Genomic DNA, 27,626 nt, shown 5'->3' with positions numbered 1-27,626 from the left:
ATAGAATCTACATTATACCATAAAATCTATTTAAAACGAGTACCAAAAGTTTCCTATAACTTTAAAGGTTGGTATTATTCACCATAAAAACAGTTAGAAAAATTCTCATCAATAAAAACTAGAAAACATGTTAACTTTTTAAAATCCACAGTGCTTTAAATATTGTTTTTAAAATTGTGATATTGATGGAGTTCTATACAAAATAATACAGCAGTCTCCTAAAGATTAAACCAGATTATAATCAGTCCTTTTTATGCCAAGTTTCTCCGTCATTGCTCCTGTTAATTTTTTATTTCTTGCTACTCTTTCACTCTTGAGGAGGTGGGCAGTCAATCTAAATATGTAAGGGCCTTACTAAGGGCCATTTAACCAGGCTGTCGGCATTTTGTTAATGGCAGAACTACTCCTATCACATAGGGAGGCTGCCTGTTAAATGGGGGGGCTGGGCCTCTAGCGGCAGTCTGGGGGGAGGAGCTTGAAGGCTTTTTAAGGCAAGAAGTGGGGGGTGGGTTTGAGGGTGGGCAGGCACTATGGCCCCAGTGACTTCCCTGGAGGTGTTCTGCCTCCAGTACTCAGCCCTGCCCACCTTCTGTCGGCTGCAAGGGTCTCTGCCTTCTTCAGCAGTGGCCACTGCTCCTGGTGGCGCTGCTGAGCTGACAGCCCTCTGATTGGGCTGGCTGCCACCCTGAATAAATAAGAGGGTAACCCCAGCGGCAGCCACTTAATTGGCAGCCACCCGTAAGCTTCAGAGGGAAGGTCCGCTGGCTGCTTGCGTGTGCCGGTCCTGCTGATGTTGGGGCAAAAATCCAATTGGCAAAATTCGGGCCCTTCTCTCCACGGAAGCTGCCTGACCTGCTGAGTGTTTCCATCATTTTCTGTTTTTATTTCAGGCTCCTAGCAGCTGCAGTATTTAGCCTTTCGCATTACAATGCTTTAAAGATGGACTTCAGTGATCGTCAACTGGGATTTAGAATTTAGAAACAAATTTAACTAAAGGCAAAAGAGAAAACAGAAAGAACTTGCAACAAAAACATCTTCCTCCCAAAAAAACGTAAATTTAGTTTAATATAATTGTGCTTGAATATGTAGAAACCTGAAAGATTATGTCGCCTGCACCAATTTGTAAAGTTCTGATTTGTATGCCTACTTATTTGAGTGAAACATGGGGCTTGTTCGTTGCTCTCAGTTTCCAGGTTTTGATTCAAGATGATCATCAGCCAAAACTTAAATTGGAAAACTATTTTTAGCCGTTTAAGTTTTATGATGAACATTTGCAAATCATTTTCATTTGCACCAGGGACCAGGGAGCTACCACTGCAAAAACGAATGACCTTGTAAGTGTTTCACTGTGTAGTCCCACGCCATAGCTGATTTGGTGAATGTGTCTGAAAGCTGTGCAATACATAAAAGACGATAGAGAGGACAGCTGTCAGCTGGCAAGTGTGAACCAGACAAGACTGGACTGACATATCGTTCAAAAATTCCAAAATCCCACTTTGAAACCAAGGGGCGATTTAATCCTTGTTTGATGAAGTGGTGCATGCTTGAGTTGTGAAGGGGAGTGCCTGCTTCCAATTAAAAACAGCAACTGGCACTTTTTTTTTATAACCAGCCATGATTACGTTTCAGAACCTGCTTGGAAAGGCAACAAAAAGTAAAGGCTGAATCATAGAATCTTATGACACAGAAGGAGGCCATTCACTCCATCGTGCCTGTGCCGGCATTTTGAAAGACTTAACCAATTGGTCCCACTCCAACAGCTCTGTCCCCGTGGCCCTGGAAATGTTCACCCAGTTCCTTCTTGAAAGCTGCCATTGAATATGCTTTTACTGCAGTTTCAGGCAGCGCATTCCAGATCACAACATCGCGTTGCGTAAATTTCCTTCTCTGGGGGCGCTCGCACTCACTATAAAATCAGGAACCTCCCTTTGTGCATCATTCACTGGGAGAATAAAAGTCAGGCCACCCACAGAACGTGTGAAAAGGAGCAAGTATCTCATGCAAGTAGGGTCACATTTCTTTTTATCTTTCGATGTTCAAAAAGAAATTGGGTTCCGAAACTACTTGACTTAATCTTGATTTACCTGGTGCACTTTTGCTATAACGAGTGAAAGAATTCCACAATTAAATTGAATTCTGCCATAGAATAGTCTCACACCTTTCAGCCTCCATTGCTCCACCACAAGGACACCTTAAACGAGATATGAAGATGGTGGACATCGATGCTGACAACTGGGAGACAGTCGCTGACAGCTGTGACCTCTGGCTGACTGTCTGGAAGGACATTTGGAAGGGGCGAGCAGAAACAGAAAGCTCAGCTGGCCGAGGAGAGGGCCCAGGGAAAACAGAAGCCAGCGAATCCTGCACCTTCTCAGCCCTGCTGTCTTCCTCTGCAGCAAATGCGGCAGAGACTGCCATACCAGACTGGGAGCTCCTGAGCAACAGCAGGCAATGCTTAACTCAGAGTTGACCACCAAGGCGCAAACCATTGTCTTATGAGACAGAATGCTTTCATCGCGATAGTCTCACATCTGGTTTCACAGCATCTGGGGCCCACTGGTAGCAAACGACAGCAACAAAATTGTGACTGGTGTCTGGGGTGGAGCAATTTTGGGCCTGAGGAACAGTCGGTAGGGGTGAGAAGGGGAATCGTGGTATGTCTTATCAAATGCAGCAGGCCTTACCACAGTGCAAGTCTTTGCTCAATCTCCTTCAGAAAGCCAGTGTGGAACTTGTACAGTGGATTAAAATTTGAGAACAACAAAGTCTTCAGTGGTTCTGGCATTACATCATCTTTGGCCACAGCACTTTGAAAACACTACAGGAGAGATAATGAAAGTGGGAAGCATAATGACCTGTACTGAGGTTACGGTACCACAATAACAATAAATGACACATTGCAATAGTTATGCACAGTTATCCATTAGGATTTAAGGAGATTCTCCACAGCCATGTGGAGTACATTTTAATCAGTAACCTTTCACTACTATGACAGCATATATTACTTTAAAATGCATTACCTTGACTGGAAATGAACAATGAAAGGTCTGTCATGGAGTGTTAAGAGACGGATTTGTACCTGCAATTGCCAATTCCATGAGCTCCTAATCTCAATACAATGGCGCAGAGAGTCACTGATTGTGAACCAGATACTCTCTTATTGAGGAGAAAAGGGAAAAACCCTGGATAACAGGTTACACAAGATATCTGTGAACTGCCTAAGAGACTGATCAAAACCTTGACAAAGATATACAACCTGTCCATCAAATGAAAAACTCATGTAGAATTGCATAGAACTTACAGCACAGGAAGCAGGCCATTCAGCCCAGCTGGACCATGCTGTTGTTCTTGCTCCACATAGGCTTCCTCCTAACCTACTTCGTCCAACTCATTTAAACATATCCTTCTATTCCTTTCACCCTCATGCTTTTGTAGCTTCCTGTTAAATGCACCTACACTATTCGCCTCAACTACTCCTTGAGGTGGTGAGTTTCACATTCTCACCACTCTCTAGGCCCAGCATGGGGACACAAATAGGAGCAGGAGGAAGCTATTCAGCACCTCAAGCCTGTTCCACCATCCAATCAGATCCATCACTGACCTGTATCTAAACTCCACTGACCTTCCTTCAATCCTGAAACCCTTAATCTCTTTACCCAACAAAAATCTATCAATCTCAGCTTTGAAGTTTTCACTTAGCCCCCCAGCCTCAACAGCTTTTCGCAGAGAGAGAGAGAGTTCCAGATTTCCACTCCCCATTGTGTGATTGCTTCCTGACATCACCCTGCATGGCCTGGCTTGAATCTTAGGATTCTCCCCCCCTTGTTCTGGGCTCCTGCCAACCCAAGGGAATAGTTTCTCTCTATCGACCTTATCAAATCCTTTAATCATCTTAAACACCTCGATTAGTTCACCCCTTAATCTTCCATACTCGAGGAAGTACAAGTCAAGACACTTAAGGAGAACAAAATGAATTTAAGTACTAATATATGAAACAATCTACATGTGTAAAATTGAATAATTTGTGCTTCACAAGTTATTTTAATACTTTCTGCTCTATTAAGATTTTCCCACATCATAAACAGAGGACAATCTTCCAAGGTTGCTCCCTAAAATTCCTCTAGGCTTGCTTCACCCTTTCTGAAGGCAATGTTCTAACCCAGGCCTGCAACCTGTGGCCCCAGAGCCACACTAAGGACTCCTGGGCGGCTCCCGACCTCCATCGATCAAATTCAGTTTGATGGTAATTAAGTGGCTTGTTTCAATTTTTAAAACTTTTATTAACGTTGCACCTGTGAGAAAGCATCATTCGATTGACAATATTTTTGTAGAAAAAAAACTTTTAAAATATTGTTGGAACGTTGAAATGGGCAGGTTTTTTTGGTCTGCAAGGTAGTCTCAAGGGTTAGGGGGCACAGGCAGGAAAGTGGAGTTAAGGTCACAGTTAGGTCAGCCATGATCTTATTGAATGGTGGAACAAGCTTGATAGGCTGAATGGCCTATCCCTGCTCCTATTTCATAGGGCCTTATGTCTGTGTCCTGTTTTCCATTATTAATGGCATCTGAATAACAGCATTTTGGCTTTTAGGATATTATTTTTGACTAAAATTGAAAAATAATTTTTGTTTTCAAGGTTGCCAACCCTTGGTCTTAACTCTGCTGCTGCTGCCTCTTGTGGAGCAGCTGAGGGGAACAACTTATCAATTCAATTCAATTTCACTTTATTGCCCATTCTGAAATTCATTTCAGGTATATTGCAGGTTCATTAAAAGAAAAATTACATATAAATGAATGATAATAATAAAAGAAAGAAAATTACCCTATCTCAGAGATCTAATTTTAATTATGTATTAAAAACTATTCCAATCCATTAAAATAATCAGTCAGTGATTCCCACCCTGAATGCTTATCATCGTCCATACATCAAACTCCTATTAAACGTTCTTATAGAGAAGGACACAAACCAGTTCAGAAAGCAATTTGTCCCGCACCTGAGGGATTGTATGTAGCCTTTTCCCTGAATGCATCCAACAGTAATACTGAGACAGGGAGTGATTCTCAATGTTCAAGACACTCCTTACTTTTGTCAAAATTCTTCGAGAGCAGATTTAATCAAGAGCGACCTGCTCATCAAATATCCTTCCTGCCTGTTTCAATAATATCTGTCCCCTTAAAGAGTCTGCATTCCTAAGACAACAGTGCCAACCGAGACATCCAAAAAGGATAGCACTCTCACCTACAGCCACATAGAAGAGTGCAATCAGAAATCTGTATCCTCCAAAAGCCATACCACTGTAACAGCCGCAGTTCTGAAAGAGCTCAATCTTTGATCCTGAATCCATTGCAGGATGCACCAGAGTGGAGACCCATTACGCAGAACTACTTTCTATGGTGTAACCCAACTTGAGAGAATTGCAGGACGAAGACAATTCCCCGTTATTTTGTTTAATTTATTCTTTCATGGGATGTGGGTGTCACTGGCAAGGCTGGTATTTGTTGCCCATCCCTAATTGCCCTTGAACTGAGTGGCTTGCTTGGCCATTTCAGAGGGCAGTTAAGAGTCAACCACATTGCTGTGGGCCTGGAGTCACATATAGGCCAGACCGGGTAAGGATGGCAGATTTAGAGAGCCAGGTGGATTTTTAAAACATTTGATGATAGCTCCATCATCACCATTATTGAGACCAGCTTTATAATTCCAGGTTTATTATTTGAATTTAATTGCCACGGTGGGATTTGAATCCATACTCATGTGGAATTAGCCTAGGCTTCAAGATTGCCAGTCTAGTGACATTGCCACAACACTACTGTCTCCACACAGATTAGATCATGCACATGAACTTTAGTTGAACCTAGATGGTGGTGTTGTCATCCTGGACAGACAAGGTTGAGTGGGCTGAAAGAGGTCTCTTCATCCAGACCTATATTGTGATCGTGTGAATTTGTACAAAATCTCTTGAGGCCCAAGAATAACTATTGCCAGGGATTAATCGGAGCTATTATTTATGGCTGTTACTCTGCAAATTTCCAATGTAATTAGGACAAATTAAAAAGATAATGGAAACCTTCAGAAATAGACAGTAAAATGGGACATAAAAACAGTTATACTGTGGAGTCTTTGTCATTGCAGGATAGGTTATGAAGACAGGATGCAATTTACTTGTGTTTTTTTTAAAGAGCATCTTTAATGAAACGCATAATTGTTTAATGATGAGGAGTCAAACCTAATCTTTTTGTTTTATTCAATTTCCTGTTTTGTAGTCATTTGGAAACAAATCAATTTGTTCCAGTGACTAACTTCAGCGGCAGGAATGCTGCGCTCGGTCTGAAACATTTATCTGAAAAATTATAAGCAACAGAGAGAATGGTTTGGAAAAAAGGGCATTTCTCTCAAATACTTCTCCTTAAACATTTATGCTAATCGTCAATGATTTGACTTTACATAGCGCCTTTAATGTATTAAGTGACTCAAGGTACTGTACACGGGAGCTGTGAAACAAAATTCATCACTGAGTCATGTAAGGGGACCAAAAGGAGACAGATGCCAAAAAGCTTGGTCAAAGAGGTCAGTTAAAGGAGGAAAGAGTGGCAGAGTGGTTTAGGGAGGGAATTCCAGAGCTTAGAGCCTTGGCAGCTGAAGGCCAATGGTGGTGCAATTAAAATCGTGGATGCACAAGACGCCAGAATTGCAGGAGTCCAGAGTTCTCGGGGTGGGGGCGCTATAGAGCTTGAGGAGGTTACAGAGATAGGGAAGGATAAAGTTATTCCTACAAAAATTATAATAATAATCTTAAACTCCATGGAACTATTGCTGCTTGTAACAAAGGTTCTTCGATTTTCGCTGTTTCTGCAGGTGAACTTGCACGAAGAGTCAATAACCAGCAACTTATTTCTACCAGTTTTATCAAGTTAATCTCCTATTTTTCAATAATGCTGGTTTTCCTGTGAACCACAAAGAATCAACAGATTTCTATCTTAAGGCTTCAATAAAACCAGGGACGTTATTGTGGAACTGCCAGTTTGGAGTGATGGCAAACAGTATTCTTTAAAGCTTCTGGTAAATTTCTTTCTTACTGTATGAACAAAGCAACACTAATCCTGTTGTAGTTTGGGTAAGTGCATTTCAATGGCTTTCCTTTGAGTGGGATTGCACTATGATCATATGTTCACAAATAAGCATGTCAGTATTAGAGTCATGGGGCAGAATATTGAGCTCGCCGGGTGGACACCCACCTGACCCGGCCAAGCGTAAAATGATGTGCGATGCTATCGGGCAAGTGTCCTGACGTCATCGTGTAATCTCGAGAACGGCTAATGTGGTTCCGCTATTTAAGAAGGGTTGTAGAGATAAGCCAGGGAACTACAGGCCAGTGAGTCTCACGTCAGTGGTAGGGAAACTATCAGAGAAAGTTCTGAAGGAGAGTATCTATCTCCACTTGGAGAGGCAAGGTTTGATCAGGGATAGTCAGCATGGTTTTGTCAGAGGGAGGTCATGCCTAACAAATGTGATTGAATTTTTTGAGGAGCTGACCAGGTGTGTAGATGAGTGTGGTACAGTTGATGTAGTTTATATGGATTTCAGCATAGCCTTTGACAAGGTCCCACATGGGAGACTTTTAAAGAAGGCAAATGCACATGGGATACAGGGTATTTTGATAAGGTGGATTCAAAATTGGCTTAGTTGTAGGAGGCAGAGGGTGATGACAGAAGGATGCTTTAGTGACTGGAAGCCAGTGTCCAGTGGCGTACCACAGGGATCTGTGCTGAGTCCCCTATTAATTGTCATTTGTATAAACGACATAGATGATTATGTGGGGGGTAGGATTAGTAAACTTGCGGATGACACAAAGATTGGCCGGGTGGTTAACTGTGAGGTTGAGTGTCTTGGGCTACAGGAAGATATAGACGGGATGGTCAAATGGGCAGATAAGTGGCAGATGGAATTTAACCCTGAAAAATGTGAGGTGATACACTTTGGAAGGAGTAATTTGACAAGGAAGTATTCAATGAATGGCATGACACTAGGAAGTTCTGAGGAACAAAGGGCCCTGGACACGTGTGTCCATGGATCTCTGAAGGCAGAGGGGCATGTTAGTGGGGTGGTGAAAAAGGCATATGGGACATTTGCCTTTATCAATTGAGGTATAGATTACAAAAGTAGGGAGGCCATGTTGGAGTTGTATAGAACCTTGGTGAGGCCACAGCTGGAGTACTGTGTGCAGTTCTGGTCGCCACATTATAGGAAGGATGTGATTGCACTGGAGGGGGTGCAGAGGAGATTCACCAGGATGTTGCCTGGGATGAGACATTTAAGTTATAAAGAGAGGTTGGATAGACTTGGGTTGTTTTCGTTGGAGCAGAGAAGACTGAGGGGTAACCTGATTGAGGTGTACAAGATTATGAGGGGCATGGACATGGTGGATAGGGAGCAGCTGTTCCCCTTAGTTGAAGGGTCAGTCACAAGGGGGCATAAGTTCAAGGTGAGGGGCAGGAGGTTTAGGGGGGATGTGAGGAAAAACTTCTTTACCTAGAGGGTGGTGACGGTCTGGAATGCGCTGCCTGGGAGGGTGGTGGAGGCGGGTTACCTCACATTCTTTAAAAAGCACCTGGATGAGCACTCGGCATGTCATAACATTCAAGGCTATGGGCCAAGTGCTGGTAAATGGGATTAGGTAGGTAGGTCAGGTGTTTCTCACATGTCGGTGCACGAAGGGCCTTTTCTGCACTGTGTGATTCTGTGATTCTTTGAGATATTTTGTTCACGCTGGGGTTGGCAGTGCGCCCGCCGGCAATTAAAAGGCCTGTTAAGGCCATTAAAAAGGTCATTAATGTCAAATTTCCACTTCCCGTCCAACCTTATGGCTGGTGGGCCGGCTAAAAGGCCAAGCGGCCTTTGCACATTTTAGGAAACCTCATCCATGGACAGGATGAGGTTTCCCAAAGCAAATAAAAATAAAAATTTCACACTTGAATTAAAGTATGTCCCTGCTCATGTGACAGAGTGACACGAGGGGACATGTTTTATGACATTTTATTTTGTACGTTAAGTTTTTTCAAAGAGCGTTTCGTCTCTCTGAAGCAGCTCTGTGCCTCAGGGAGATTGAAGTGCTTCTTTGTAAAGTTTGTGCTAGTCCCGCTCGCCCTCCTCCCCTTCCGCACGGGCAGTGCTGAGCGCTGCTGCTCGCATTCCACGCTGGGTGGGCCTTAATCGGCCCGTCCGCGTAAAATCACGGTGCGGTGCCGATCGCAAGCAGCAGGCAGAAAGCCCGCTAAGCACTCCCCCGGCCCCCCCCCCCCACCCCCCCTCACCAAAGGCAAAACCCTGCCCATAAAGTCATTATGGCACAGAAGGAGGCCATTCAGCCCATTGAATCACTGGAAAGCAATCCAGTCAGTCCCATTCCCCCACCATACTCATGGCCCTGCAAGTTTATTTCCCTCGAGTGCCCATCCAATTTCTGTCTGAAATCATTCATCGTCTCTGTCTCCAGCACCCTCGTTGGCAGTGAGGCCCAGCTCTGCCTCACATCCCCCCTGTGTTTCTAGCCCAAAACATTAAATCTGTGTCTCCTAGTCCTTGTACCATCAACTAATGGGAAGAGTATTTCTTTCTCTTCCTTATCTAAACCTGTGGTACGCCTCTCCATGTGATTGAACAGCTCCAAACAGGTTGCCCACCTTGCTCACATACCCTTTCCATCCCATTCCCTTCAGCTGCCTCTTCAATCTAATCTTGAATGTTGACCATTCCTGAAAGCATAACAGGAATGAAGAACAATGCCCTCCTTTACAGCATCAATACGTAGTTGGGTCTAATTTCACGTTTCAATAGGATTGCCAACTCTGGTGGGACACATTCCTGGGGTTTTCATCACATGACCTCCCCCACCTCCAACTGCACCAGCCAGTCTAAGAGCCCTTACCCCATTCCCTATCCTCAATACTGTTCTAACAATAAACCAACAGCCTTCAAGGAAACTGCCAAAAACACTTTTTTTAAAAGCCCCTATGATTTTTCTCCTGCAGTTTCCTAGAAATAAAGTTTTTAAATTCCTGGACCGATCCTGAAGGGTTGGCAACACTAACTTGGGTGGGATAAGTGCTAATCGGATAATATCATTATTGCTCTGCTTCCCCCAGCCAGCCTGAGATTCAGCGCCTGTTATGACACAGCAGTTTGTAAAGGCTGAGTTATTTAAAATCCCAGAGCGAAACTTTAAACTGTCGTAACCTATATTTTCAATTGGTGTGTTTGAGTTGCAGCTCTGAATTCAGGAACAAGACCACCAGTTCTCGAGAGGTTTTATATATATCAAACTAAATGAGACACTTATTAATTTACAACAAGGTATTAAACACGCATACACAGCTACAAATTACTACTATCATAATTCTTAACAAATTCCCAAATTTAGCTCCACTAAGGCAACAACAAACCATAGACTTTAAGCAGACACCAGGCAAGGCATTTTCACCTTACAAATTCAAAATGAGTTTCATTTCAATTTGGTTTCTTTGCAGGCAGTTGTAAGCTTACAACAGCTTTGATCTTAAATGCCTCCGTCTTGCACACCCAAACTCACTTCTGTTATACCCAGCACTTCTCTTTGAATGTAGATTTTCATTCTATCACCAGGCCCTTTGAACTCCTTTCATAGTATCAATTTCATTAGTAATATAAACATTGCCTGGTGTCTCCTAGCTAGGTAAAAGATTTCACTCCCACTCTTGAATGCTTTATTCAACAAAATGCTAATGTACCTCTACCCCTGTTTACATCTCAAAATTATTATGCATCAAAGCACCCAGAATAGCTGGCTTTAACTCAATTAAGACACACAAGGTTACCCACAGACTAAACTTCTACTTTAAAAAAAAATTCCAATAACATTATGTACCTTAATAGCTCCTGACAGCGCCAGTCATTTGAAAAGAATTGAATAAAGTCTGAGGCAGCTGTAAAACATCTGCTTAGAGTGACCAACCAAACCAAATTGTAATTCCCATTCAGCCACTCAAGTCATTTTGAACAATATAACTCAAAGCTTCTCATTATTGAATGAAGCACTGAGCAGTTCTTATCATAAAGATACTTAGTGCAAGCATAATAAATAACAAACAGTGGCAGCAATTTTACTTCCCTGTCACTCTACAAGCACAGCATAGTCCAGTGTGCTGTAACTATCCAGACCGAAATACATCCAATTATGGTGAGTTAGGCATTTAACATGTCCCACAGACACTGGCACCAACACCTCAACACACAGTGAAACACCCCCCCTCCCCCCACACACAGGCATAAACACAGAAAGAGGCAGACACCTCCACATCAGCCATATAAATACTGTGGCTACAGAGCAGGTCATAAGCTGGGAATTCTGTGGCAAGTAACTCACCTCCTGACTCCCCAGAGCCTGTCCACCATCTACCTGGCACAAGTCAGGAGTGTGATGGAATACTCCCCACTTGCCTGGATGAGTGCAGCTCCCACAACACTCAAGAAGCTTGACACCTTCCAGGACAAAGCAGCCCGCTTGATTGGCACCACATCCACAAACATTCACTCCCTCAACCACTGACGCACAGTAGCAGTGTGTACCATCTATAAGGGGCACTGCAGGAACTCATCAAGGCTGCTTTGACAGCACCTTCCAAACCCATGGCCTCTACCACCTAGAAGGACAACGGCAGCAGATAGATGGGAACACCACTACCTGCAAGTTCCCCTCCAAGCCACACACCATCCTGACCTGGAAATATATCACCATTCCTTCACTGTCACTGGGTCAAAATCCTGAAACTCTCTCTCTAACAGCATTGTGGGTGTACCTACACCACATGGACTGCAGCGGTTCAAGATGGTGGCTCACCCCCACCTTCTCAAGGGGCAATTACGAATGGGCAATAAAAATGCTGGCCCAGCCAGTGACCCCCACATCCTGTGGAAGAGTAAAAAAAGAAACCCACCCATAGGACTGAATTTTACACTGATCGGGCGTGAAATCGCATGAGATGATGTCGGGAAAAATATAATAATTCTCATAATATTATTGTGATTGATTGTAAAAGTGGGTTAATAGTGGGGTTTGGGTTAGTTCCTCTATGTGTGTCTGTGTGTGTGGGATTTAATTGAATTGGGGACAGCTGGTCTGGAGGCTTTGAATCATCAGAAGAGAAGCATGGTTTGAAATGCTAAAACATAGCTGAAATTTTAGAATGTGAGGTGTAAGGAACATTTACATTTAGATAAATTAGGTTAGTTTAAATTTCCAAGAGATGATAAGATGTTACACCCAGCCCGAAGAAGCTAGGCCAAACAGTGTGTTTATTTTTCCCAAAGCTAATTGATAAAATGAGCACTATGAAAAGGTTCATATTATGAGAAAGGTAAAGTTCCAAAGACAAATCGGAACAATGGAATTTGCATTAAAAAGGGAAAACATGTATAAAGGAGATGAGGCCATGTGTAAGAGGGGAAGGAATTCTAAGGTCTGACCCAAGTGTGAAAAGCCTCCAGCCTCTGTGCATCAAGTCACCGTTTACAGGAACCAAAGCTGAGAAAACTCACTGTGAATATCACTGTCCAGGTATCGTTTTGCTTTGCCTGGGACTGTTTAAATCTACTTTGTTTTTCTACTGTTGCCTTAATGGAGGTGTAACTGGGAGCCAGAATAATTAGGGATTTTAGGAGTTACAGTGGTAGCAATTTGTAGACTTATGTATGTTGGAATCTTTTCTCCTGTTAGTAAATGTTTAACTTAGTTTTCTAAAAGCCCCTGAAGTCGTGGTAGTCTTATTACTTCTGAATTCAAGGCACATCTCGAAATAAAATACAAATTGCAAAACAGTTGTGACCGGGTGATCAAGTTTCCCTCATGGACTTAATCCACCTGGCACACATCATCTGCTACGTCATAACAGGGTGAGCGTCCTGATGTCATCCTGCGCTTGGGTGATATTTTGGTCAGCAGGCGTGCGCAAAAATCAGAAGCGTGCCCATCGACAATTAAGAGGGCAATTAAGCCCATTAATGGCTCAACTGTCTTTCATTTTACGTAGCCCATCCAACCTTATGGTTGGCGGGTGGGAGAATCGGCCAGGCGGCCTTTGCATTTTTCATCAAACTTCATCCACGGGCAGGATGAGATATAAATGAATTTCTGTGGACGGCATTTTCATGAGTTTAATTTTTCAGGTGACTAATTATGATGCATGGATACTTTTTTCCAGCTTTTGAAACCTTTACTTTTGCTGTTTCACGTCTTCAGCTCCCTGAGGCAGCTGGTCTGCACCCGCGTTGACGTTTCAGTGTGTGTTTCACACACAAACACACGCGCGCCCACACACACGTGCGCGCACACACACACACATGCACATACACACACGCGCGCACACACAAACGTGCACACAGACACGCGCGCGCACACACACACACACACACACACACACACACACACACACACACACACACAGAAACAGTAGTAAATGAGGCTGTGGAACTCCCCGCTCTCAGTCACTGAGGGGGTTTAGCGTATTCAGTCCCTCTGAACAGTGAATGAGGGGGAGCTTTCCGCCCTGAGACACATCAGGAAGTTAAAGATTCTTTCTGCGATACGACAACACAGTAAAGCACACACAGATGGTGCCTTCCTCCTTACCGATGTGATGACTTCAAGATCCTTAAGGTAGGTTCGTTCTGTAGTCGACACTTCTTTGGCGATAAAATAGGCTTTGTCTGCCGGAAACCGCTGCAAAAGTTCAGAACATCACACATCCAACAGGTCAGTATCCACTACCTATCAGTTTATTTGCACATTATTGTCCAGAATAAATAGAAAGAAACATTGACAAATTGAACAAATGTGCTAGAAGCTTATGGAGAGGGTGTAAACCAAAAAGAATATTAGGAAAGAATTCACATTTATATAGTGCCTCAGGACATCCCAAAACGCTTTACAGCCAATCAAGTGTTTTTCAAGTGGATTCACTGTTGTGATGTAGGTAACATGACAGCCAATTTGCACACAGCAAGCTCCCACAAACAGCAATGTGATAATGACCAGATGATCCTTGGGAGGGATAAGTATTGGCCAGGACACCAGGGACAAGTCCCCTACTTTTGTATGAAATGGTGGCTGTGGGATCTTTGACATCCCCCTGAGGGGGCAGGCAGGGCTTCAGTTTAACATCCTATCCAAAAACAGATTTCAGTAAGATTAAACATGAGCTGCAGTGAGTAACTGAATCGGAGGATTTGGGAGATTAGATCAAATTCGAAACTATAAACAGTGGCATTTAGTGCTTACAGGGCTAAAAATATAACTAAAAACTCAGGCAATGCTAAAGGGTAGGTCAGAAATGTACAAAGTGAAGATTAGAAGGGGTAAGATGCAGTGTGAGTGAAAATTAGCCAGAAAAACAAAACACGCAAAAGAAAAGGCTCTCTTTAGGCATGTTAGGAACAAAAGAGTCAAAGTAAAGGGTGGAGCCAAATAAGATGGTGTAAGTATACTTGGAGTCAAGAATGAGGGGTTGACAGAGATGTTACACAGACTATACAACACAGAAACAGGTCATTTGGCCCAACTGACCAATGGCAGAGTTTATGCTCCACTTGAGCCTCTCCCATCCTTTCTCATATCAGCATATCCTCCTATTCCTTTCTCCATTGTGTGTTTATCTTAAATGTATCTATACTGTTTACCTCAACCACTGTCTGTGGAGGCGAGTTCCAAATTCTCACCATTCTCTGGGTAAAGACGTTTTCTCTGAATTCCTGATTTGATTTCTTGGTGACTATCTTATATTGACAGCCTCTGGCATTGCTCTTCTCTACAAGAGGAAACACTGTCTGTGTCTATTCGATTAAAATAAGTACTAAAGGCAGTGGGATTGTAGGTCCATCAGCGCGGCCTATTGAACAATTCGTGGAGAGTACCATGGCAACAAGGCCCTGTCTCTCAGCCAAACACTGTGGGTTCGAGTCCCACTCCAGGGCTTGATGGTCACGGAGGGTGTGTCCATAATGCGGTCAAACAGGTTGAGTATCAACCAGCAAATCATTCCAATGGTGGGTAGGAAGAGTGGGAGAGATTCCTAGTCCTCCTTGTAATGGAAAGAAATTGGAGCACCTATCATCACTGGCCATAGCTCCAGATTACAACATGCATGTAACAGTGCTTGATGCCACAGTAACTTGGACCTCCCAAGTGAATGTAATATATCACCAACATTCAAAGAGAGATAGTACGAAGGAGGTCACTATAACTTAAGATGCTCAAACAAATGAGACCTCTTGATCTGCATCTTAAAATCCTGAGGGAGTGTGGCTCGAAGTATAACAATCTAAAGTATAGTAGAAAATAGATTGTCCCAGAAGTCTGGGGACGGACACAGATAGGAAATCAAAACTTGTTCATCTTAATTCAGCTGTTGACATAGCGATAGTGTGGGAGGAAATGACTGAGCACTTTTATAAGGTCAGTTAGTACAGATTACACACTTGACCAAGTTTAAAGAATCTTCTGAAGAAATAAAGAGAGGTAGGAGAGAAGATTTGCAGCGGGTTTGGATTTTCATTTGAGAAGGTACCACAAAGATTTACAGCAATATTAATGTCAGCTGTGGCTAAACTGTAGCACTCCCAACTCTGCATGTGTGGGTTGAGCTCAGAGACTTTTAGCTTAAAAGCCTAGGCTTCAGACACTCCAGAGCAGTACTGAGGAAGTACCGCACTGTCTGAAGTGCCATCTTTCAGATCAGGCCTTAAACCTAGGGTCTTCCTGGGGGGGGGTGCATAAAAGATCCCACGGCCACTATTTCGAAGAAGAGCAGGGGAGTTCTCCCCGGTGTCCTGGGACCAATATTTATCCATCAAACGACATCACTAAAAACAGATTATCTGGTCGTTCGAACGTTGTTGTACGTGGGAGCTTGCTGTGCGCAAATCAGCTGCTGTGTTTCTCTAAATTGTAACAGTGGCTACAATGTGGTTGCAAAGTGCTTTGGGACATTGAGAGGTTGTGAAAGGAGCTGTACAGATGCAACCTGTTTCTCTTTACTAAAGGTGCGCACACTTCTAGGTTAAATAGCAAAGCTTTTTTCCAATGATTCAGGACATTTTCAAGCCTATAAGGGTGTAATAATTAAAATAAATATATAAATATATCTCTTTTACTATTTGTGTTCTCCATCCGACTGCGCTGTTGCAAGTCGTAGAGACAGAGGTTAGGGGGGAGGGGAGCAAATTAATGAGGAGGTGACAGGTTTCATTATTAAGTGTCAGCTGATCAGATAGAAAAGGCATTTGTGGCGTGAAGTGGCAGGAGCATCCTCCCTTTCCTGACCGGGAAAGAAGGCAAAACACTGTATCTACTTCGAAGGGATTTGCAAAGAACCAAAGGTGGGTTGAAATGAATTATTTTTAAGGGCGAGTTTTGTGCTGGGTGATGTGGAAGGCGCTGACTGAAAGAGCAGGGGAAACAGATTCAGTGGTAACTCTCAAAAGCTAATCGGATAAATACTTGAATAGGAAACATTTGCAGGGCTGTTGGGGGAAAGAGCAGGGAGAGTGGGATTATTTTGTTAACACTCTTTCAAAGAGCCAGCACAGGGACAATGGCTGGGTTCTACTGGGCACCATTGTCCTCTGACTATCCAGCTAAAAAGTCGGAAGGTGAGCCTGCCCACCGTGGAGACAGCTGCCCCTCGGCAATTTAAAGTGGGAGCGGCGTTAATCTCTCTGAGGTGAGACTTTCGCCCCTTTCCCGGGAGGAGGTCAGCCTTAGAGAGCTGCGGCCAACTGGATGGCCGGCAGGGCTGTAGTCCCAGCAGCGCCAGGCGGGAATAGTCCCGGCAAAGAGGAGCCAGGGCTTAAGGGAGGTCCGGAGTATCGCTGGGGCCTGGCTGACAGACCCTGGTGAGGAGTTTGTGGGGAAGCCAGGTTTGAGAGATGTGCAGGGAGGGTAAAAGGTGAAGTGAGGTCTTTGGCCGGGAGGGAGGGGTGTATCTGATGGGCACAGGGGAGCGCAAAGGGGGATCTCCTCTGTCCTTGCCTGACACCAGCCAGCGCAGCTGGAGATGCTGGGCTTCCCATACGCCGTGGACCTCCGCCTGTAGTGGGTAAAATAGAGGCAGGGGTGGGGACAGGCCTTTAAGAGCCTCAATAGGCCCCAAGGCTGGGCAAGTCACTTGACGCCTTCACCAGCTCCCGTAGAAATTTGAGACAGGGTGGGGGTGGGGGGTAGGGGATGGCGGGCAGGTCACGCGTTGCATTTTACAAGCCTTCAAACCTACAGGTGGGGGAAATCCAGCTCAATGGGCTGAATGGCCTCCTTCTGTGCTGTATGATTCTATGATATTAGAACTGTACAATGTGATGGTGCACTATTGGTCTGAGTTTCTGATCCTTAGTTGGTAATAATTTAACACATAACACAGGGAACGGAATTATACTGCTAATAGCCAACGGCTGGAGGCAGGGCCTCCATTAAGCCTGTGGCCACTAGTTTCTGTTTGCTATTCAATGGCATGCTATGCATTCCTGAAGGAATATCCCTGCACTACATACACTCCTGACAGATTTTTCCATTAACATCCCAGAAATGTGGAAGGGTGTTTTGTTGAAGAGGAAATGGCTGTGTGCAACTCCCATAATCAAAGAGGAGAAGGATGTTAGGTGATCATTTTCAAAGTTCTACCACTTTCCTTCATTCACAATGAGACAAAGTTTGAACTCACAGATTTAAGGTGAAGGCCAAACGAATCAGTGGCCACATGAAGCAAAACATTTGACAAAGAGAGTGGTTAGGATCTGGAATGTGTGGTGAAAGCATGTTCAATTGTGACTTTCTAAAGGGAATTGGATAAGCACCTGAAAAGAAAGGAATTGTATGGGGACTTACTAATGTGATCCTGTGATTCCACTGGGGGTTGGTGGGGGCAATGAGTTGGCAGTAGCTTGGCATGGGGGCTATAAGAGGCCATGGTGATGGGCGGGGAGCATGAGTTGGCATTGAGGGGACATGAGGGTCATGGGTAAGGCCTTTTGAACCTACCTTTCAAAAGGTTCCCAAATTCAGAACATGGAACTCCCCTGAGGGGTGGAGAACCACACGTCATCCAGAAGCTGGCCCAGCTCGACGAAAATTGTGGGGGTTTAGGAGTTGTCTACCCCCGCAATGGAGTCGGCCAGTACGGGAGCTCAGGGCGCGGCTTCAGTGTCTGCACCCCTACCCTGTGCCAGCAAAAATGGGAGGCTCCAGGAAAAGGTTCGGAAATCCCGGAATTGGGTCCCATTTTTAAATGGCTCCAGCGTCCACAAAAAAGCCGGCTTGTGGTGTCAGGGATAATTATAATAATTATAATTATAAGTCTGTTTTAATAACTATTTTAAACATGTTATTCACAAGAGAAGCTCTCACAGCCTGCGGTCAGATGAAGAAATCTCCACTTGAAACATTCACCAATACATGACCTCACTGAATCATCCAATCAGTGTCATTCTGACTGTAACGTATCATCTATAGGATGTACCATACCATTGGGCAATGGTTAACTGGAACAATCCATTCAGCTGCAAGTAGGCTTTTCAAAAGTTTATAGGTCCACATTTTGTGAGTTAACAGTAATATTTTAAGTGTTGATTTTTGACCCTCCCTTTCGCAAGTGATTTGATGATTTGTAATTTTATTTGAAATGTTCATTAGGCGATATTGCATATCATATAAAAAGACATGCATTTATATATTGCCTTTTACATCCTCTGGGCATCGCAAAGTGCTTTACAACCAATGAAGCACTTTTGGAGTGATGTACGCAGCAACCAATTTGCTCACAGCAAGCTCCCACAAACAGCTATGTGATTATGATCAGCTTCTTGTGGTGATATTGATTGGGGGTGGGAATTCCGGAGCTCAGGGACCTTGACAGCCATGCAGCCACCAACGGTGGAGTAATGAAAATCAGGGAGGCGCAAGAGGCCCCAGCTGGAGGAGTGCTGATATCTCAGGGGGTTTAAGGGCCTGGAGAATGTTACAGATGAAGCAGGGAGGGCGGGGTTTGGCCATGGAGAAATTTGACAACCAGGATGAGAATTTTAAAACCGAAGCAATGCCAGATCTGGAGACATGTAGATCAGTAAGCACAGGGGAGATGGGTGAATAGGACTTGGTGAGAATTAGGATGTGGGCATAGAGTTTTGGATGAGTTCCAGTTTATGGCGGGGAGGCCAGCCAGGAGACGATTGGAATGATTGAGTGAGAACAGAGACATAGATGAGAGTTCCAGAGGCAGGCGAGTAGGGGCAATATATTCTTGACTTTGTAACCTGCAAACAAGCTACAGTACAAGGTGTTAACGGAATGAAGTTCTCATTGGCAAGAATCAGTGTGATTGAAGACAAATGAGCTTTGAATGAATAGTACTGACAACTGCAATGAATGGTTTTGGTACAGGTTTGCTTATTCTCAATGACTGTCTGATGCAGAATTCCTAGACTTGATTTCCGGATGTTTCATCTATCTAATCAGTCAAATATATCTTATTAATTCATGTAAATAAACTATACATTGTTCTTATGTACCTACCCATATTCAATAAAATCTGCAGAAGTATTTTAGCAGAATTGTGCAATTCACTATGTTAAAATTTTTAAAGAGTCAGGAGGCCACTCAGTCCATTGTGTTTGTGCTAGCTCTTTGACAGAGGTATTCAATTAGTTCCACTCTCTTACTCTCTCCTCACCTCATTACAAATATTTCCTCCTTATCCAATTCCTTTTGAAAGTTCCTATTGAATCATCTTCTACCGCCCTTTCAGGCAGCGCACTCCAGATCACAGCAACTCACCGGGTTAAAAAAAACTCCCCACATCTGGTTCTTTTGCCAATTACCTTAAACCCATTGAAATTCATTTAAACCTTAAATTTCAAGCCAAAAGAAATCGGATTGCCCGCATCCAAAATAAGTGTTTGATTTACCACGCTACAACTCATTGGTGTGTCAGGGCTGTAGATTAGTTGAAGTGTCCTTGGCTCAAATGTGACAGATGTCCGACCTGAAATCAGGTTTCCTGCATGATATTGCTTTCACTGTCATGACCGTGACATTTCTTGGCCAGTGGGACTGCAGGGGGGAAGGGGGTGGGGCCGGGGGGGGGGGGGGGGGGGGGGGGGGGGGGGGGCATTAATATCAAACCTTTCTCCTCATTTCTTCTTCGTCGTCAGTCTTGACGCACGCAGCATCTGTCAAGAGTGGAGTCATTAGTGGCGAGTGCTGTTTGCCGTCTGGGCTCAAGCGAGGAGACAGGGAGAGGTTCTGAACACCAGGGCCAACTTGCGAATTCAGCGAGAGCTCCGACACATGGGGGCTGCACACCAGGGAACCTGGAACAAGCAGGGGAATTCATGTTAGACCTTCAGTCCTGGCACATGCAGGGCACCAAAACTGACTGGAAGTATCTAAATTGTTTATATATATATATATCGAAATATAAAATACATATATAAAAATGGATAGATGGACATACATACATATATTTACTTACATTATTATATGAATAAAACATTAACAAGTACAGGCATATATTTAAAAAGTAGCAACAAAGAAAGAGACGCATTTATATAACTCTTTTCAGGGCTACCAGATGTCTCAAAGCGTTTTACAACAAATGAAGTACCTTTGAAGAGGAGCCACTGCTGTGATGTAGAACATACAGCCACTAATTTTCACTCAGCAAGCTCCCACAAACAGTGAAGTGATAATGACCAGATAAATCAGTTTTGTGTGATGACTGAAGGATGAGTATTGGCCAGGACACCGGGGAGAGCTCCCCTGCTCTTCTTCAAAATAACGCCCAGGGGATCTTTTACATTCCCCCAAGCAGTTAGAAGGGGCCTCAGTTTTACCTCTCATCCGAGGGACAGGACCTCCAGCAGTGCAGTGCTCCTGCAGTGCTGCACTGAAATGTCAGCTGAGATTTTTTGTGATCAAGTCCTAGAGCTTAAACCCAGAACCTTGTGATTCAAGGCACTGTATTGTACAATGTACATGTACAGTGGCTGACACACGATATATAACAACTGCATGCTCTACTTTCAGGTACAGAGGGCAACCAAAGATAGAAATCAAATAAAAAGATTGTTCTATAAATTAACTCAGTTGCAAGGAAAAGGTGAGGGGGTTGGAGTGGAAAAGTACATTCAGACATAACTTGATTGGAATGTGAAATTATTAAATGCATATCATTATTGATACCAGTGTTCACCGATTCTCTCGGAAGGAAGTTAAATAGTTGCTTGAGTATATTAAAAAAATAAGAATTGATTAAAGGGGTGGGGACTGTGTAATTGGACAAGCAGCCCCTGTAGGGAGAAACGTGATGGGCTGAGTGGCCTTTTTCTCTGCTGCGGCAATAGGAGTCTTTCACATTAAAATACCTCCTTGCAGGTTTAACAGATTCGCTGGCTGTCTTGAGGGGATTTTGGGTGTTAGCGGCAGGTTCTATTCAGTCTCAGTCAGGAAGACAAGTACATTGTACAGTAAAATCCTGATGAGCCAAATCCCAGGGGAGCCGCCCTCAAACTTACACTAAGCAGAGCCTTGTGATTGCGGAGGAAGACTCCATTCCCATGCGAATGCGTCTCTATGTAACCCAATACGCCGACTAACTTTGTCAAAAAAACCAGATTCAAATGCCAAATGTAAAGACGGGGCAGAGTTCTCTGGTGGCAGGGAGCCAATCCCCGCCAGAGAAGTGGGCCCTGCCGCCATTTTATGTGGAGCCTCAGGGAGATCGCTTCCACATTGAAAAAGATCAAAAATAGAGAAAAAAAAAATTCCCTAACATGCCCCCCTCAAGTGACAATGTCACATGAGATGGGACATGTTCATAATTTATGCTACAGCTTTATTAAACATTTTTAAATCCCTGCATGAAACCTCTTCCCGCTGGTGGGTGAGGTTTCATGTTTTATCTAGTTACCGCCGGGGCTCCTGGCCTGTCCGCCAGCCTCAAGATTGATCGGGCAGGTCCCTTAATTGTTTACATGATCCTGTCAATGGCCTCAATTGGCTATTGACAGGTCAGCGGGCGCCCAGCTGATTTTGTTGCGGCCCCGCCTTTCTGAATATTTAAATGGGGCGGGATGAAGTCGGGGGTTCCACCCAATGTCATTCCGTGTTATTTTACGTGTCGGCGAGCAGGCCCTGCCCCCTGCTCACCGACGGCAAAATTCTGCCCATAGTAAAGCAGTAAATGTGTGAAAAGATCTTTATTCAATTTGTGCACACCTTACAATGGCCTGACCTTGGCCGACACTGGCTGTCTAGGTCAGCACTTATTGCCCTTCAGAACTGAATGGCTTGTTAGGCCATTTATGGGTCAACGACATTGCTGTGGGTCTGGAACTACAAGTAGGCCAGACCGGCAGATTTCCTTCCCTAAGGGGTATTAAGCGAACCAGATGGATTTTTACAACAATTGATTCATAGTCATCATTAGACCTTTAATTCCAGATTTTTAAAAATTGAATTTAAATTCCACCATCTACCATAGTGGGATTCAAACCCAGGTCCCTCAGTGAAATAGCCTGGGTATCCCGAGTACTAGCCCTGGGACAATGCCACCACGCCACTGCCTCACTGGGAGTTAATACTGGAACTCGTCAGGAGTTAGCGCCAGAAAAGCCCTGTGATTTTTTTTCTGCTTAGCGTGCTGTTTTTGGACATGTGCAGTACAGTCGCCATGTCATCAATGCAGTTGTCCATGTATTTGTTGTTTCCGTGCTGCAGTGTGAAATCCCGGAGCAGCTCTACACCCTTTGTGGATCGGCTAGGGAAACAGGGAATTGAGCAGCGGCCATCTATTACAGGCTTAGCCATAATCACAAGTTTTCCACATCCTTTCATGGGAGATCTCAATGTCAAATGATGGCTTGCCCAACGGTCCGTGATTTTGCGCTTGTGTGTAGTCTAACTCCGCTCCGACTGGTGAGCGCGGGCAAGTTTGGCTAATTCAGAACAAAAACAAAAATATCTGGAAAAACTCAGCAGGTCTGACAGCATCTGCGGAGAGGGAAACAGTTAACATTTCGAATCCGAATGACTCTTCAGCAGAACTAAGGAAAAATAGAAAAGAGGTGAAATATAAGCTGGTTTAAGGGGGGGTGGGACAGGTAGAGCTGGGTAGAGGGCCAGTGATTGGTGGAGATAACCAAAAGATGTTAATCCAGAGTTACCCATGTGGAATTTCGGCTGACCACGGGCACCTTTCTTTGGGATTTGCTATTTTGCTGGCAGGAGTAGTTGACGATTTCAATGGAACTGGAATTTTGTGTCACCCGAGTTTGATCATTGCGATTTCACTGTATGTAGCTCTCTCTATAATTTTCCCTCTCATTGCAAAGGAAAAATCCAGGAAGATGCATGTCTCTGGCACGTTTGCAAATCCTGCAATCAAGTTATTCCTTAATTTTGAGAGGCATATGGAAAATGTCACTAATGATTCCTCGGTAATATGTATTGACGATGAGCAGTAATATTTCAAGATTAACAGATGCACATTGGATTCCTGAAGACACCATCTGCGTTGTGGCAGGATAATGGAATTCCAGATTCCCATGGCAACATGACAGAAGTGACAGTGTGTCCTCGAGGACTGGGGACAGTATCTTCCTTAGAGGATAATGTTTCATGAATGCTTCAGCATTAGATTCAGGTTCAGGGACACGTCAATTGCAATTCTATTTATTCTGTGCTTTACAATCCAGATTAAACAACTTAACTGTTTAAAGTGTGTGTATATGTGAGTGTGTGTCTGTGTGTGTTAGTGTGTGTCGTTGTGTGCATGTGTCTTTGTGCATGCGTGCATCTGTGCATGTTTGTCTGTGTTATGTGTATGTCTGTGTGTGTGTCTGTGTGCACATACGCACTCATTTGTGTGTGTGTGTTTTGTGTGTCCATGTGCATGTGTGTTGTCTGTGTTGCATGTCTGTGTTGTGTGTGTATTATGTTTGTCTGTGTGTGTGCATGTGTGTGTGTTTGCATTGTCTGTGTGTGTGTGTGCATGTGTGTGTGTTTGCATTGTCTGTGTGTGTGTTTTGTGTGTCTGTGTGTCTCTGTGTGTCTGTGTTGTTTGTCTGTGTGTTGTGTGTGCGCGCGCATCTGTCTGTATTGTGCATCTGAGCGTTTGTGAGCATTTGTGTTTGTCTATGCATGTGCATATGAGCATTTTTGTGTGTACAGGTGTATAACGATGCATTTTAATCCCATGAATAACAGAAGAACTGATTGTCCATTTGATGTTAGAAATCAAGAAGTCCTCTAAAGCCCTCTGCTGACAGTGCAGGTTTAACCTCACCCAGCAACTGGATCTACTGGCAGTTGCACTAAGCTGCAGGATTATTGCATGGTCTAGTACACGGTCACAATAATATCCCAATCATTCCCAAAGGATAGCTGATGCGGGGAAAAAATAATTGTAGCTCCATTTTCCTCTTTTCAAGAGATATAGCAGTAATGACGGAATACCCAGGCACAAGACACATTAAATTATGACTAATGCACAGAGAGAGAGAAAACTCATTCTGCATCACCCCTGCCCCAAACTCCTCCCTCCAGCCTGAAAATTGAGGTTGGGTGGGAAACTGCCCTCAAGTGGTCAATACAGATAGGTTAAGTGGGTAGGCAAAGATCTGGCAAATGGAGTATAATGTGGGCAAATGTGAAATTGTTCATTTTGGCAGGAAGAATAAAAGAGAAGCATATAATCTAAATGGTGAGAGATTGCAGAGCTCTGAGGTGCAGAGTGATCTGGGTGTCCTAGGCATGAATCACAAAAGGCTAGTGTGCAGGTACAGCAAGTAATTAGGAAAGTTAATAGAATGGTATCATTTATTGCAAGGGCAATTGATTACAAAAGTAGGGAGGTTATGCTTCAGTTATACGGAGCACTAGTGAGACCACATTTGGAATACTGTGTACAATATTGGCCATCTTATTGAAGGAGGGATGTAAATGCGTTGGAAGCAGTTCAGAGAAGGTTTACCAGGCTAATACCAGGAATGGGTGGGTTGTCTTATGAGGAAAGGTTGGACAGAATAGGCTTCTATCCGGAGGAGTTTAGAAGAGTAAGAGGTGACTTGATTGAAACACGTAAGACCCTGAGGGTTCTTGACAGGGTGGATGTGAAGAAGATGTTTCTGCTTGTGGGAGAATCTAGAACTAGGGGTCACTGTTTAAAAATAAGGGGTCACCCATTCAAAACAGAGATTAGGCGAATTTTTTTCACTCAGAGGGTCGCGAGTCTTTGGAAGGAACTCTCTTCCTGAAAAGGTGGTGGAAGCAGAGTCTTTGAATATTTTTACGGCAGAGGTGGATAGATTCTTGGTAAGCGAGGGGGTGAAAGGTTATCAGGGGGTAGGTGGGATGCAGGTTTGAGGTTACTATCAGATCAGCCATGATCTTATTAAATGACGGCGCAGGCTCAAGGGGCTGAATGGCCTCCTCCTGCTCCTTGTTCGTATGTTCATATGATAATTGGCCATTTAAGGGCCTCAAGTGGGTCAAGGGCAGGGGCTGGCCTAGGCCTCACCTATCCCACCCTAAAATTGCAGAGAGTTCAGGGCGGGCGGGAGCCCAGTGGGAAGGACATCCAAAAAATTTTACGGTCACCCCGCTGCCGACAAACCCGCTGGTGGGGGAAACTTAAAATTCTGCCCCAGGTCGACTATAGACCAATTAACAATTAGCAGCAAGCCAAGGACAGACATGTGGGCAAGAGAGCAGGGTGGAGTGTTAAAATGGCAAGTGACAGGGAGGTTTGGGTCTTTCTTGCGGACAGACCGCAGGTGTTCTGCCCAGTTTGCGTTTGGTCTCTCCTATGTGGAGGAGACCGCATTGGGAGCAACGAATGCAGTAGACTAAGTTGGGGGGAATGCAAGTGAAATGCTGCTTCACTTGAAAGGAGTGTTTAGGCCCTTGGACGGTGAAGAGAGAGGAAGTGAAGGGGCAGGTGTTGCATCTTTTGCGTTTGCATGGGGAGGTGCCATAGGTGGGGGTTGAGGAGTAGGGGGTGATGGAGGAGTGGACCAGGGTGTCCCGGAGGGAATGATCCCTACAGAATGCCGCCAGAGGGGGTGAAGGGAAAATGTGTTTGGTGGTGGCATCATGCTGGAGTTGGCAGAAATGGCGGATGATGATCCTTTGAATGCGGAGGCTGGTTGGGTGATAAGTGAGGACAAGGGGGACCCTATCATGTTTCTGGGAGGGAGGAGAAGGCGTGAGGGCGGATGCGCGGGAGATGGGCCGGACACTGTTGAGGGCCCTGTCAACGACCGTGGGTGGAAAATCTCGGTTAAGGAAGAAGGAAGACATGTCAGAAGAACTGTTTTTGAAGGTAGCATCATCAGAACAGATGCGACGGAGGCGAAGGAACTGAGAGAATGGGATGGAGTCCTTATAGGAAGCGGGGTGTGAGGAGCTGTAGTCGAGGTAGCTGTGGGAGTCGGTAGGCTTGTAATGGATATTGGTGGACAGTCTATCACCAGAGATTGAGACAGAGAGGTCAAGGAAGGGAAGGGAAGTGTCAGAGATGGACCATGTGAAAATGAAGGAGGGGTGGAGATTGGAAGCAAAATTAATAAATTTTTCCAGGTCCCGACGAGAGCATGAAGCAGCACCGAAGTAATCATTGATGTACCGGAGAAAGAATTGTGGGAGGGGGCCGGAGTAGGACTGGAACAAGGAATGTTCCACATACCCCATAAAGAGACAGGCATAGCTGGGGCCAATGCTGGTACCTATAGCCACACCTTTTATTTGGAGGAAGTGAGAGGAGTTAAAGGAGAAACAAGTTCAGCCAGACGGAGGAGAGTAGTGGTGGATGGGGATTGTTTGGGCCTCTGTTCGAGGAAGAAGCTAAGGGCCCTCAGACCTCCTGGTGGGGGATGGAGGTAGAGGGATTGGACGTCCATGGTGAAGAGGAAGCGGTTGGGGCCAGGGAACTGGAAATTGTTGATGTGACGTAAGGTGTCAGAGGAATCATGGATGTAGGTGAGAAGGGACTGGACAAGGGGAGAGAGAAGGGAGTCAAGATAATGAGAAATGAGTTCCGTGGGGCAGGAACAGGCTGACATGATCGGTCTACTGGGACAGTCCTGTTTGTGGATTTTGGGTAGGAGGTAGAAGCGGGCCGTCCAAGGTTGGGAGACTATGAGGTTGGAAGCTATGGAGGGAAGATCTCCAGAGGAGATGAGGTCAGTAACAGTCCTGGAAACAATGGCTTGATGTTCAGTGATGGGATCATGGTCCAGGGAGAGGTAGGAGGAAGTGTCTGCGAGTTGACGCTCAGCCTCCGCGAGGTAGAGGTCAGTGCGCCAGACAACAACAGCACCACCCTTGTCAGTGGGTTTGATGACAATGTTGGGGTTGGAACTGAGACAACGGAGTGCAGTAAGTTCAGAGGGAGACAGATTAGAATGGGTGAGAGGAACAGAGAAATTGAGATGACTGATGTCACGCCAACAGTTCTCAATGAAAAGATCAAGAGAAGATAAGAGTCCAGAGGGAGGGGCCCAGGTGGAGGGAGAATATTGGAGGTGGATAAAAGGATCCGTTGAATCGGGAGAG

The 27,626-nt window shown here is 44.5% G+C and overlaps 1 protein-coding gene across 4 annotated transcripts in view; it reads right to left on the bottom strand.

The window, feature by feature from the left end:
* The window catches only part of farp1 (FERM, RhoGEF (ARHGEF) and pleckstrin domain protein 1 (chondrocyte-derived)), a 318,851-nt gene that overhangs the window by 77,646 nt on the left and 213,579 nt on the right, over positions 1-27,626 (bottom strand). For all 4 annotated transcript variants that reach the window (XM_041199861.1, XM_041199862.1, XM_041199863.1 and 1 more), the window contains exons 14-16: positions 20,196-20,383; positions 13,659-13,748; positions 2,685-2,818 (exon numbers count right to left, since the gene is read on the bottom strand). In XM_041199861.1, coding sequence (XP_041055795.1) covers positions 2,685-2,818; positions 13,659-13,748; positions 20,196-20,383 — 412 coding nt within the window. The remainder of the gene's footprint in view (positions 1-2,684; positions 2,819-13,658; positions 13,749-20,195; positions 20,384-27,626) is intronic.

Source organism: Carcharodon carcharias, chromosome 11 (assembly GCF_017639515.1).
Source record: "Carcharodon carcharias isolate sCarCar2 chromosome 11, sCarCar2.pri, whole genome shotgun sequence".
NCBI lineage: Eukaryota > Metazoa > Chordata > Chondrichthyes > Lamniformes > Lamnidae > Carcharodon > Carcharodon carcharias.
This window is presented reverse-complemented; position numbering and strand designations above follow the sequence as displayed.